General features: G+C 34.9%; 1 protein-coding gene across 1 annotated transcript; it reads right to left on the reverse strand.

Moving 5' to 3' along the window:
* On the reverse strand, positions 1-9,481 carry JCHAIN (joining chain of multimeric IgA and IgM). The gene is made up of 4 exons (XM_055434900.2): positions 9,288-9,481; positions 5,856-5,982; positions 1,760-1,840; positions 1-913 (listed from the first exon to the last, which is right to left on the reverse strand). Exons 1-4 carry the CDS (start codon positions 9,349-9,351, stop codon positions 709-711), a joined length of 477 nt encoding a protein of 158 aa, XP_055290875.1. The 5' UTR covers positions 9,352-9,481; the 3' UTR covers positions 1-708.
* Between the last annotated feature and the right edge of the window lie 6,052 nt (positions 9,482-15,533).

Below are 15,533 nucleotides of genomic sequence, written 5' to 3' on the forward strand. Positions count from 1 at the left end.
TATGCTTATGAATCTATTTAATTGTTCAAACTGTGCTAGAGAATACATATTTTGGAGTACATAATTTGTTAGATTTAGTTACAACAGAGGTGATTTCAATGGGAATTTCTTATACTGTCTTACTTATCAAAAAATTTTTTATTAAAAAAGTCTGTATCATTTGCTCCCAAATCTGTTATGTCAAAATGTATTTTTCAATTAAACATTTAATTATGTCACTTTCAGCTAATTTATTTCATAAATATTAGAGACCTCATTTTAAATTATTTTATGAATATTTCCAAAACATGTTTTCCAATTATTATTTTTCTAGTAAAGACAAATAATTGACCTATATTTACATATAAATATTCTCTGCACAGTGATTTTTTTTTTAAGAGAATAGTATGGAAAGTGCAAAAGCTCAGGCTCTCTAGGGCAAAGCCAAAAAAAAGCAAAATTTAATTATGCCTCCTGATTTTTTACATTTTGAATTTTATTTTCTCCCCTTGTCTATTTTTTTAAATGCTAGAAATTTACCTTAAAAACATAGCAGTGTTACTATTTCAATTATTTGCCAATGGTAGGGGTGGGGTAGTTAATTTTATATTATCCCCCACCCAAAAAAAATCATGGTTTCAAATTCATCAGGAGTAAATATATTAACTACCTGGGATCAAAATGGAGAGCCCTTCAAGATAAGCAGTTGTGCAGTCAGCATGACTTGAATTAGTCAGGATAGCAGGAATCCGGGGTCAGAGCTGTTTCCACCATTTTGGTCTGACCACCATAGTTAAGTTTGACCCTGTTTGTGTAGCACTTGTTTCTGTCATAGGTGTAACAGGTCTCAGTGTCTCTATCACAGATATTGCTCTGGCTGGCAGTAACTACTTGATCTTCCAGCTCCACTTCTGTAGCGTCACATTTTTTGCACCTGAAAAACAAATAAACACGTTAGACACTCCCCATCAAATGTTGTCTCAGAATCTGAGTGACTACACATTTCTATCCAAAGTCAGTTCTGACAAAAGATGACTCCTTTCTGACTTCAACTTCTCTATAATACAGAATTATTTATGCAATTTTTCAACCTTTAATTGAAAGTAAGCAATAGAATTAATATATATGATTGTGTACACTAGTCAGTAACTTCCACTCTATCAAACTTATTCCCAACTGTATAGTAGGATTAAATTAATTATTGACAGTAATAAAGAAGGAAGGTTTTTTTTTTTATGTTGGATTCTATAGTTTCCAAAGAAACACCTGCATGTTAATGGGTCTGAATTATTGAACTGAAAAGACAAATTGGTCCTTCTTGTACTAATGGAAATAATTTTGTCTTTAGAATAAATTTAGAGCTAACCTTTATTTATAAAATTTTATGAATTTATGATGCCTAATAATTAACATGGGCTTCCCTGGTGGCTCAGACAGTAAAGAATGCAGGAGACCTGGATTCAGTCCCTGGGTTGGGAAGATCCCCTGAAGGACAGCATGGCAACCCACTCTACTATTCTTGCCTGGAGAAACCCCATGGACAGAGGGGCCTGGCAGGCTACAGTCCATGGCGTTGCAAAGAGTCGGACACAACTGAGTGACTAAGGACAGGAGAGCACAGCACAGCAATAATTAACATATCAATTAATGTAGTCAAAAGTTCAAATGATATTGGTAAATGTTTATACCCCAAAATGTTTTCAAAAACATTCTTACTAACAAGTTTAATGAAAAGCTATTGACTTAGGTATCTTTATTAGTGTGAAGGAAAATCTCTTACAGGTCAGACAAATGGTACACAAATTTGGTTCTCATTGGTGAGGTAGGATCAGAGATATTCTCCCTGCTGTTCAGAGGAACACTAAAAAAAAGAAAAAAGAAAATGAAGAAAAATGAAATTAGCAGATACTGCTGTTTTTGGTAATAGGTATATTGCTAGGACAGTACTCACTATTTAATCCAGACATTTAGGACATTTAGCACTCTATAAACCCTCTTTAATAACACTATTACTCACATTTCACAGTAATTGCTACATTTTAAACAATTTCATTCAAAATAAACCTCACAACAACTCCTCTGTCAATTATCTTTTATTACTCGGTAAATCCCTGCTTTTCCTTTAAAAATAAGCTCAAGTTTTACTTTCTCTGTGATTTTTACCTCGATCCCATTTCCATCCCTCAATAAACTTCTCATCTGTAGACTCACTAATGTTTCATATACCTTTACTATACTGCCATATTATAGTTGCTTACCTACAGAATAGCTGTTTCTAGATTCTATAAATTCCTTGAGTCAAAAACACTTACACATGCCAGTGCCTTGCTATAGGTGTGTCATATAGAGTATGTCCAATATTTGTGAATGAATGGACAGACAGATACGAAGGATCACACTTTAGAAATGTAGTAGTTACAAATCAGAGAGGTTGGTGACCTACCCAAGTTCACACAAGTACTAAGTAGTAAAGCTGGAACTGGAATCCAGACCTTTTGATTTGGAGGTTTTCCATGAAAAATTATATAACACATCAACTAGTTCAGGTGATTTCATTAACTTCTACATTTTTTCATCTATGTCATCATTCCTCTTCGTATGTACTGCTCCCTACCAAAAGATCCCCCAAAACCTCAGGTTTTCCTAACTCAGTATTTAGCAATATTATCCACATATATATCCAAGCTAAAAAGTTGGATTCTGTCCCTCAGTCTTCCTTCTCTGTCACCACCTAGGTCTAAATCCATCTCACAGTTCAACTGACTCTAACACTTTGCATCTTTGAACTTGATTCAGGACACCAACCTTCTCTCCTAATTTGTAGCAATACCTTCCTTCAGTCTTGACCACTCCCATGCATTGGCCACATTATTGCCAAAATAGTCTTTTTAAACTACAAGCCTAATTTCCTTCTCTGCTTAAAGCCTACAGTGTCTCCCCACAGAAAACAAGGTATCATTAAGATAGCATAGAAGGCACTGCATGACGTACTTCTAACTCTCCAGCCTCATCGCTCACCACACCACCCTCTTTACACCATGTGTCAGATGTAAACAACTGTTTGCTATCGTACAAAACTCTCTAAGTGTTAAAGATAACAAAAACAGTAATAGCCCTAACATTGACTAAAAACTTACAGTCTGCCTGGTACTATCATGTTAACATGATGATCTCATACAATTGTCACAGAAACCCTGATTCCTTTTCTTGGAATTATCTGCTTCCCCTATCAACTCTGTCATCACCCACACACATTTCTACCACATACTCCAAATACCCTCTCCTGCCTCCCTCTGCCTCTCTCCCACTTTCCCCAGGGACTGGATTCGGTGTCCCTCCCTTGTGCTCCTATAACATCCTATACCTATTCCTGTCACAGCATTTACGATATTGCATTGTAATTGCCTTTTCAGTTATTTACAGTTCCCTACTAGACTGTAAATTCTTTGTTGGCACAGGCTTGTTTTATATAAATTATTGTATCCCCAGCTTCAATCCTCAGTGGCTTTCAGAAGCACTCGATAAATGTTTGTCAAATCAATAAATGAATGAATGAACATATCTATTCTTTATTACATTACAAAATCTCTAGTAATATCAGAAAATGTTTTAAATAATGAGAAAAGTATGAGAACAGACACATATGAGTATTTCACTGGGGACCACTGTTCTAAGTGCTTTTATATATTATCATATTTAATTCTCACAACCCTATGAAGTATATGTGTATATATACATACCTATACATATCCCTTTTTTTCAGTTTAGGGAACAGGCTCAAATTAGCTAAGTAACTTGCCCAAAGTCATATCATCATTAAGTGATGCAATTGGGAATAATGCCATAATGCCACAGCAATGATAATAGAACTTTCAGAAATAAGATTAAAGAAGCATCAATATACATCAGGGAAATGGCATGAAGTTACTGAACTGCCTGATTTCAGTAAATAAAATATCATAAAAAGGATCAAGTCATTAAAAAAAAAAGATAAATCAGACAATCCCAGAGTATCATTTTAAATCTGCCCTTGGAGATTTAAATATAAGAGAGACACTCCTCTTCAACACTGTTTACGTGCCAGTGACATTGATGTCATTCTCTTAAGATACACGCGTCTCCAATTATTCTATCCTTAACAGGGAACTGGGGCTTCCCTTGTATCTCAGTCGGTAAAGAATCTGGAGACCCAGGTTCAATCCCTGGGTTGGGAAGATCCCCTGGAGAAGGAAATGGCAATCCACTCCAGTATCCTTGCCTGGAAAATCTCATGGAAAAAGGAGCCTGGTGGGCCGCAGTCCATGGGGTCACAAAGAATTGAGCACGACTGAGTGACTAACACTTACTTAACAGGGAACTAAGAGGTATGGACTTGAGTGGTCAAAGAAAACTTGCTCAAGGAAGTGATGTCTAAGCTAAGACATGCAGACTGAAGAGTTAAACAGGCTAAGAAGGGTGCAAGAACGAGTCCTTCAAGCAGAGGAACTAGATTATGCAATAACAGAAGAGGAAGAAAGAGGTACTGCAACAAACTGAATTTTCAAACATAAGGTGAAAAAGAAATGGCCATGGAAGAGCTTGAGAGTTACGCTGAGCACTGTAGGTTAGGCTGAAACATTCGTAATTTATCCTAGTAACAACACTGGGGGAAGCAGCAAAAGAATTTTAGGAAGGGTAGTGGCATAATGATAACTGGCACATAGGTTAGGTGAATAAATAACAGTAAATATTTTCTGAAAATGTGCCAGGAACTACATAGTCTTTAAAAGGAATAGATCTCAATTTATCTTTACAATAACCCTATGAATACATATTATTTTCCTATTAGTATTTAGAGATGAGAAAGTTCAAGTTTAGAAGGGTTAAGTAACTAGCATACCATAGCACATAGCTACTACTAATGTTTAGTGACAGTCAGAACTCAAAACAAATTCTTAAGAATATTATACTTCTCCTGTTGATTACATGAGATTGAATGCTATGTTCTGTTTCAATAAGAGGTATTTGATTCAGGAGGGAAACTATTCAAAGTAGTAGAAGTACTTCACAAGGGAGACATTAATGACTGGATCCAATAGAAATCTCAGTTCTTAAATATTATTAATGTTTTTGCTGTTGAATAAGATTCATAGCTTATAACTTAAGACTATGTGTGAAATAAAATGAATATCTGAAGTCCAATATACAAGTGGACATGAAATCAATGTAGTAAATTTAATTAGTCTACCTTACTTTTATGCAGACAGATGAAGTTGAATACAAGGTGAAGTACTTTGTGGTCCACATATGGTGCGAAACAAGCCTTTTAAAATTATCTGAAGTTTCACTTTGAATTGACCAAGGGCAACTATAAGTTCTGATTCAAACTGAGATAACTCCATATAAACAGGGCATGTTGATGACTAGATCCGAACCTTTAGTTATTATTTGATGTAAATGACTGGTTTTAGGTTGCCTGGAAACCTCTGTCTCTGCTCCCAACTACATAATTGGCTTAAGCCCATTACCCAGATTCAACCTCATGTAAGCTGCTATACTTAGGCTTCCCAGGTGGCACTAGTGGTAAAGAACCCGCCTGCCAATGCAGGAGACACAAGAGACATGTGTTCTATCTCTGGGTGGGGAAGATCCCCTGGAGGAGGAAATGGCAACCCACTCCAGTATTCTTGCATGGAGAATCCCATGAACAGAGCAGCCTAACAGGCTACAGTCCGTGGGGTCACAAGTCAGAAATGACTTGGCAACTAAATCACCACCACCAAGGTGTTACCCACCGAAAAGAGGAGCAAAGATATAGGTATCCCATGAAAATAACCACTAATATCAGAAAGTATCTGCTCACAAAATGAAAAAGTGAAGCATGAAATACCGCATACATAATTCTGACGTTTCTCTCCACGATGTCTTGACTAGGATCTTCAGCAGAAGGGATGATCCTGGAAGTAATCCGGGCACACTTACATTTGTTGTCAACAAGAACAATCCTTTCATTTTCATCTTGGGCTTGAAAGATAAATATTTTAAGGAGAAAGGTAACCAAAAGTCTAATTTCATACTTTGTATCAAGTTAATTTATCACCCTCCCCAACAGAAAACTTAAGTTTTTTGGCCAATCAGGATCAGTTTCAGCTTTCTCCACGTGTTCTCTTTCTTAACCTAGAAGTAGCTAAGTGGAATCTCACAGCATAGTGAAGGAAATAGAAATGAACTCTAAAAGGAATTTTCTCACTTTTCCTTGGACCAGTCTATGGGAGCCTGAACTGAAAGAATTCTGGTTTTAATCAAATGCTTTTAATGGAGTCACAACTCTCTGAATGATGCTGCTGCTGCTGCTAAGTCACTTCAGTCGTGTCCGACTCTGTGTGACCCCATAGACTGCAGCCCACCAGGCTGCCCTGTCCCTGGGATTCTCCAGGCAAGAACACTGGAGTGGGTTGCCATTTCCTTCTCCAATGTGTGAAAGCGAAAAGTGAAAGTGAAGTCGCTCAGTCATGTCCGACCCTTAGCGACCCCATGGACTGCAGCCTACCAGGCTCCTCCATCCATGGGATTTTCTAGGCAAGAGTTCTGGATGATAGAGCTTTGTAAAAAAATTAGTGCCAAATGTCAAAATGAGAGAGAAAACAAACATCTAGACTGAATTTCTCTCAGACTAGAGAAATTTATTCAAAAGTGAACAAATAAACCGGTTTTTGATAATAAAAACACCCTTCCTGAACATCCATTCATACTTTTTCTCCCTTATGCTAAGAACATGCACAATTCCCCCAAGATAACTTTATTTTGTAAGACTTTAAAATTCTCCATTAAAATCTCCATAAACTTAATTATATTCTTTCTTTTCATAACAACAATCAGGTTATCATGGCATAATGATTCAATCCATTAAGTGCTATATTAATATTTCTTATAAGACTTATTTTTAAAGATACAGTATCTATATACATAAAGTGCTATAAACTTGCTAAAACAGTTTAGAATATGTTGTTAGGTACAAGTTCTATTTAATATAATATGCATGTGTGTAGAAAAAAAAAACAAATGAGTGAATACACAAATAACTATTAAAGCCATAACTATAAATGTCAACATTTACTGTCCAATCTGAATATTAGATAAAATGTCTGGTAAGTGCTGCAAAGAATTAACAAAATTTCTTATTATCTGTACTTAGATCAACTAACAGATATTTGAGGAAGTAACAATAAACAGCTTTATTTAACAGTGATAATTAATAATAATGATGTTAAATATCTTTTTATTCCTGTAATTTTAGCTAAGTGACTTTTAAAATTTCCTTCCATCAAATCTTAATTTAAAAAAAGACTTAGCACATGAATTCAAGTTATAAAGGTTAAATGATAAGGAAATAAATTGTAACTAGACATCTAATTATTCCAGAGATGATCTCAGACCAGAAAGGACCTAACTGCAGTATTTCAGTCTTAATGATACAGTCATTACAAAAACAATTTAAGATCATTGTTATTGTACTTATAATTGTTTTAAGTACTTTATAATGCATTATTCTGTTATTATTCATAAGTTCTTGATAAAAGTCTTACGGTATTGGAGAAAAACCATTATGAAGCCAATTTAAGATAATGATATAATTCTTAATTTTTTGAAAAGAGTAAGATGATTTAAAAGGTGTTCTCTTCCCTACTCCTGTATTAGTAACTTTTAAATGTTTTTCTCATTAAAATACAAATAACCAGGCAATACCTGAACAAAAATGTAGGTGGAGTTGAGTATGTGACTTGACTATTAAGTCTTAAATAGAAAATACATGTTTTGTTTATGGCACATATTATATTTTCTTGCCAGAAACCCAGGGGGGAAATATCTTTACTGTTATTATATAAGAATACTAGGTAGCCTAATATACCTACCAGGAAAATGCAAAAATACATTCAATTCACCAAGACTTATAAGAGTCTAACTTCTGTTTCATCAACAGGAAATATTTTTCCTAATATACCTGTTATTATAGACTATGCCTTACTTTATTCCAAGAGCACCTGACACAGAGTAGGTGGCTCAACAAATATTTGTTAAACAACTTAATTCAGTTCAAGTAAGACAATAGACTTAACACATACTAGTTATGAATGTAATGAGTTTACCAAAAAGGTGATTCTCTTATACAAGAATAGGAGACTCTTAGATAGGAGTGTGGACTATGGTGTCAGACGGCCTGAGTTCCACCTACTACATGCTTGTTGTGTGACCTTAGGTAAGTTACTTCACCTCTTTAAACTTCAATGGGCTCAAGGATATGTCAGAAATAATGATAGTACTTACCCTCAAATGGTTACTGTGAGAATTAAATGGAATAGAATATGTAAAGCAGTTAGCATAATATCTAGAATATAGTATGTACTCAATAAGTTACAGCTCTTTTATATATAAATGGCTATATATGTTCCCTGTATATGTTTATAGGTATATAAATATCTTCATAAACACATGAATTTTTATATATAGGTACATATACATGGTTTACTATTGCTATCTTTATGTTTTAAATATTACTAGAAAGTCATTATTCTTAATACTAAATTAGTGAAAAGTATATGTAAAATTACTATTCTTAATTACATCATATTGTCCTGAAATAAGAATAAGCTCAAAAAAAAAAGGAATAAATTCAGTAAATCTTAAAACAATATATATCAAATTATATAATTTCTACCTCACATACCCTTCCAGATGAAAATTATTAAAACTATACTTTTATATTCAGAAAATCATCCATTTTCTAAATAGTTTGAAAAGTTAATAAACAAGATAACTGAAGTTCAGCCATCAAGTTCCAGGAAATCTGTACAACATTAAACACTGTTAAAGGGTCATAATACATTTGTAGGCTCGGATCCAGGAAAGTTGTTAGAACTAATACCAGCCTCTCTGGGGAAATAAAATCCCAATGCACTCTATACTGTATTTACCATTATTACCTCATTTCTCCAGAATATAAATTTGAGACACTCAAGGAGAGAATTCTGATTTTCAAGATTCAATATGGGTATTTGTATAGTATAACTATCTATACTTATCTAAAAATTATCTATTTTCTTATTTTCTAGGTTTTAATAGGCAGATATATAAGAGAAAAAAGAATAAAAAGAATTACAATGAGTCTTGTCCATGTTAAAGACTACTGCCCATACAAAGATTAAGACATGTTAGAGAAACATAGCCAGCTAGCTGTCCAACCAAAACACAAACATAAATGTTTAATCTGAAGAACAAATCTGTATTCCATGTTTCCTTTTATCTGGGTTCATGCTCAAAATACCACATACCTGTCACAAGAACAGCCTTAACAAAAATGGCCAGGACTCCCCAAAAAAGCAAACAATTCTTCATCTTGACTTCACTTCTTTTGAAAAACTGGAGCTAAGAAGTCAGGGTTAAGGTGTGTGATCTATGAGGAGTGTGCAAATGATGGGGCTTCTGCTTTCTTAAAATAACACTCCAGGCAGCTAACAAACTAAGATCACAACTGCGGTTGAACTCTGTAATTTAAATGCTGCACTGGAAAGACATTATGGTTCAGATTTACGTAGTTTCTTCCAAAATATCCCCCAAAGCCATGTTCTGGTGCAATCACTTTTTATTTTACATTTATTTTACATAATTAAAGCAAAAGATTAATTATTTCAAGGCATGAACCCATTAAGAATGTTCAAACAGGGATTCTCAACATTATTACCTAGATAATAACATATTAAAATGAAATATAATACGGTGTTTGTTGTACCTGGAAAAATTAATGAAGCACAAAGAAGGAAAAGGAAAGAATTAAAGCCCTTTAAGGTTCCAATTGTATTTTATGTCAACTTTTTCTTTTAGTCCTTACTTACCCAATCTACCAGGTTTAACATATACGTTACAGATTATACCTATAATACATACACTATCTCATTACTTTCAGTTATTTCATAAATTCAAATTTGCAGTTAGAAACTGTTGGATGCTGGATATCAGTTGCCATGTTTCAATTTGACAGTATTAAAGCAGACCCTGTATTTGCTTACCCAATCATACCTTTCAGAATTGTAAACCCATGAAACAATGCTTGTTTGAGATGTCTCAACAGAAAACTGAATCACTGCAGTATTTCTTGTAATTTTTTTCATTAATTAATGTCAGGGAAAAAAAAACTATAATCTTTCATATAGGGCATCTCCCTACCTCCTACCCCAACAGCCTAGAATAATGTTTCTTGGGCAGGGTCAGTTCCAAGAACATGCTGGTTATATTTATATACAATATCAAATCTATGTTACTTTTTATTTTCAGCTCTCTGATTTTTTAAGGATCTCCTAGAATTTTGAGAGTTACTAAAGAAATACTTTAGGGCCATAAGTAGGCAAGTGGATTTAAGAGCTGTAAGTAAAAAACTAGCAGAATGAATGCTATTAAAAGCTAGCACACAGCTGTACTCCTTTAATTAACATGTACTAAACAACTAGAAAGAACAAAGTGCCAAGCACTTTGAGTGCACAATATTATGGTACTGTCAAACCTTACTTTTATCTTAGTTTCTACCTTCATAGGACTCAGAAACTATTTGGGGTTAAGAAAAATACACCAGATTCACATGAATAATTATATCTGTTAGAAAAAGAAACATCTGAAAGCTCATTATTTAGTGTGTGGTCAGGATGTCAAAATAACTATCAACCACTTAAAAGTCTTAAGTGGTTGATAATTGTTTTGACATCTAAATAACTGATTTATAATACTCAAAAAAAAAAAAAAACACAGTAAAGAGAAGTTAGCTGGATACATTTTTAAGCCATTATTTCCTTGAAAAATAAACTCTGGGGTAGACTGCCTTCCCAAAGCAAGTTGGATAAATCCCTGGAGACAAATTAAAACAGCCCCCCAGAAACTTATTTTTTACAAGAGCAAATATTGACATATAATTACTAAGCTAAAGAAACACTCTGTATTTGATATTTTTATTCTTTCAACCTTATAGCTTTGTAATTCTATTATATAAACCATGCATCTATAAGAAATTATTTTAATAAAGTGTGGACAGTGCCAAGTAGCACTTCTGCCACCAGACAAGAGTTACTTACACATGTAATCTAGGGTCAGAACAAGTGTTCTGTCAAGTGTGGTACAGGATCACTTGAAGTATTAGTCAAAATACTAATACACACTTCCTGGCTACACCCAACCAGAATTTTGGGAGATGGGACCTTGAAGTGTGTATTTTTAAAAAGCCTTCCAGTTGATTCTGATGTACACTAAAATTTGAAAATTGGTAGACTAAGAAGCCTGTAGAGGAGGAGAGTAACTAGCAGCATTAACTACGCAAGAGCAAGAAGTTAATAAAGGTAACTTCTTTGTAACAAATGGGCTTACATTGAAAATCACTTAGCTGACGCTTCTATTTATCTGTATCTATGTTTTACAGGTGAATTGTCTCATAACCTTTTCAGTAGGTCTGGTTTAATTTTTAAACTACTTCATCTCTGGTTTTGTTCTTCCCACTGAAAACATGTAAATATTTTCATTCAAGTAAGTTTATAATTGGGAGCTTGGCTCAATGTTCTCAATTTTTCACCAAAAATGGTTTATTTTTCCACATTTATATATAAAATTCTTACAGTAAGATTTTCAGTGATAGATCCATTTGAATGAAAGAGATCTCATGGTAATTTAGTCGCACCTTCTCTACTCCAGCTCAAGTTTTGTTTCAATTTCCTATACAGCAGACAGGCTGAGTTTAGAAAACCGTCTGAAAAAGGTCAATGTTTCACTTCCTCTGTACATAGTTTATTATATTTAGGATACTCAAATCATGAAAAAACACTTGATTCTCTTGAGACATAGAAAATACACTCTTCTTGTTGTTTTACTATCTCATTGACAACTCCTGTTCAGGATCTTGCTGAATTTTCCTTTGAATCTTAAGGTTGATCCTCAGCCTTCTCTTTTCTCTTATCCTCTCCTTAACTGATTTTATCTTATCCCATGGCTCTGAATATAAGACATGCTGTGATCTTCAGATGTGTGACTGTAGACTTTATCTTGCCCACTGAGCTGCAAACTCCTGTATCCAACTTTCTTCACTGGGCAGTCTAACAGGTATCCAAAACTTAACCAGGCAAAACAGCACTCCTGATGACCGAGCCACCCTCACACTTCCACTCCAATCTCTTTCTGTCTCTGCTCTTCCTCATCTCTGGAAATGGCACCTCCATCTACCACCTCCAGCCAGGTTGCTCAAGGCAAAATCCTCTTCTTTAATTCATTTCTGTTCTTCTCCCTCACATTCAGTTTGCCACCATGTCTTACTTGGTTTTATTTCCAAAATACATCCCAAGTTTATCTAATTCTCTCTGTTTTCATTGCCACTCTAGTTCAAGCCTCCATCCTCTTTCCTAAAACTATTAAAATAGCCTCATAATAAGTGATTTTTTTCCCTTTGCCCCAGAATTGGAAACGAGGGCTCATAGCTAAACGGCTAAAGTACCTTAAATTCTAGAGAGAGTAAGATACTTCTCCAAGACTTAACAAGAAGCAACAGAACTCAACTTACTGCTATCACTGCCCCCAGTACTCCCAGCTACCTCCTCCAGTCCTTAAAGAACTTTGGAAGGAAAAGAGGAATGTTTTCAAAGAAGCTTATGGAAATAGCACTGTTTGTGGTAAGAGACTTTCCTCCTTTTACTTCTGAGAGAGGGCAGGATAAGGTTTTCTTTTCTCCCCAAAGTAATGTGAGGGAGAGGATCAAAAAAATAATGAAATCAGGGACCCTGCAAGAAGGGGAAATTGAGAAACAGTATATATAATAATTCAGAAAAAAGCTTCTGAGTCTAACTGCTTGGGTTTACCACATAATCCACCACTTAGTAGTTGTGTGACATGAGGCAAACCTTGGTCAAATTGCTCAACCTCTATGTTTCAATTCCCCTCTCTATAAAATGGGTACAATAATAATTCATAACACATATTTCACAGAATTGTTGTGAGACTTAACATATATTGCCACACATAACGAAGTCAGAACTTGGCATATGGTAAGTGCTATATCAGTTCAATTCAGTTCAGTCACTCAGGCATGTCCAACTCTTTGCAACCCCATGGACTGCAGCATACCAGGCTTCCCTGTCCATCATCAACTCCCAGAGCTTGCTCAAACTCCTGTCCATTGAGTCGGTGATGCCATCCAACCATCTCATCCTCTCTCGTCCCCTTCTCCTCCAACCTTCAATCTTTCCCAGCATCAGGGTCTTTTCCAATGAGTCATTCTTCACATCAGGTGGCCAAAGTATTAGAGTTTCAGCTTCAACATCAGTCCTTCCAATGAATATTAAGGGATGATTTCCTTTAGGAAGGACTGGTTGGATCTCCTTGCAGTCCAACAGACTCTCAAGAGTCTTCTCCAATACCACAGTTCAAAAGCATCAGTTCTTCGGTGCTCAGCTTTCTTTATGGTCCAACTCTCACATTCGTACATGACTACAGGAAAAACCATAGCTTTGACTATATGGACCTTTGTCAGCAAAGTAATGTCTCTGCTTTTTAGTGCTATATAGGTACTAGTGATCATTATCATCATCATAACCATTATCACCAGCATTATGTTGGTCACTACTTGCTGGGTTACAGAAAATGCAAATCGAACTTGGGGCTATTGACTGCAATGAAATTTAAGGAAAACACTCCTGGGAGAGCCTGACATATCCCCTTGGGGTTGCAGGCATGTAGGAACATAGAAACTGATATGGGCTTCTGTTACATGACCCTTATAAAGTATGCATGAAAATATCCAACAAATCTATAGGAGTAATCAAAACAGTAGGGCACTGGCATGAATAAACACACAGACTACTGGAACAGAAGGGAGAACCCAAAAATAAATCCACACATATATGGTCAACTAATGGCCTGGCGTGCTGTGATTCATGGGGTCGCAAAGAGTCGGACACGACTGAGTGACTGAACTGAACTGAATATTTGACAAAAGAGACAGTAAGTCTCAATGGAGAAACACTAATCTCTTCAATAAATGGTGTTGGGAAAACTGGGTATTTATATGCTAAATAATGAAACTGGACCCCTATTATTAAACGACTCATAAAATTAATTTGAAATGGATTAAGGACTTAAACGTTAAGACCTAAACCTTAAAACTCCTAGAAGAAAACATACAGAAAAGAACTCCTTATAATTGTTCTTGGCAATAATATTTTGGATATTACACCAAAAGCACAAGCCAAAAAAAAAAAAAAGAAAACAACAAACACGGACCATCAAACTAGAGTTTCTGCACAACAAAGGAAACAGCAAAATGAAAATGTAACTTATGGATTGGGAAGAAATATTTACAAACCATATATCTGATAAAAAGTTAATATATATAATATAAAGAAGGAACTCATGCAACTACTTGGCAAAAAAATCTGATTTTTAAATGGGCAGAAGACTTAAATACACATTTCTCTAAAGAAGGCATATAAATGTCCAACAAGTACATGAAAAGGTGCTCAATATCGTTAATCACCTGGGAAATGTAAATCAAAATCATGAGATATCACATCATAGCTGCTGAAAATGGCTATTATCAAAAGGTAAGAGATATAAATGCTGGTAAGGACGTGAAGAAAAGGGAAACCCTGGTGTTCTGCTTGTGAGAATGTAAACTGATACAATGGCTATGGAAAACAATATGAAGACTTTTAAATAATTAAAAATAAAACTATCATTTGATCCAGTAAGCCTACTTCTGGGTATATATCCACAGGAAATTAAACCATGACCTCAAAGACATCTACACACCCATGTTCACTGAAACATTATTCATAATAGCCAAGACATGGAAATGACCTAAGTGTCCACACACAGACAAATAGATAAAGAAATGTGATAAATATAGTAAACTTACACAACATTATATGCCAATTATTTCTCAGTGAAGCCAAAAGGAAGAAAAGAATATATATCCAGAAGTTTTCCGACTTGGAGGAGGAGGCAGAAGACACTTGGGAAAAGTGTTATTTACTTGTAATAGCCTAAAACTGGAAGCAACCTAAATGTCTATTTTTAAAATTGCCTGTGAATGCAGTTTTAAAACAAATGTGAATGAGCTGTTGCTACATTAAGTACGATGTTAGGCTTTCCTTGAATGCCCTTTACCAAGGTGATGAAGTTCCTTTCTGTTCCGTTTGCTGAGACTTTTCTTCTTTATCAGAAATGTATACTGTATTTTTTTTCAAATGCTTTTTCTCTGTTGGATGACCATATGATTTTCCTTTTTTAGTTTGTTAGTGTGGTAAATTGCACTGATTTTAAACGTTTAAACTAAACTTGCATTCTTGGTATAAAACCCTCTTAATTATGATGTAATATCCTTCTTATAAATTGATGAGCTTAACTCACTAACATTTTACTTAGAATATCTATTATTTCTCTCAGCTTCACAGCATCTACACAAACTTGATACATACACCACCAGAATCCTCATTTAAGTCATTAATAAAAATGTACAATGGCATACTGCTAAAAAAATTTCTATGGCTTACACC

Source organism: Moschus berezovskii, chromosome 5 (assembly GCF_049115385.1).
Source record: "Moschus berezovskii isolate FMDL1 chromosome 5, NW_MosBer_1.0, whole genome shotgun sequence".
Classification (NCBI taxonomy): Eukaryota; Metazoa; Chordata; class Mammalia; order Artiodactyla; family Moschidae; genus Moschus; species Moschus berezovskii.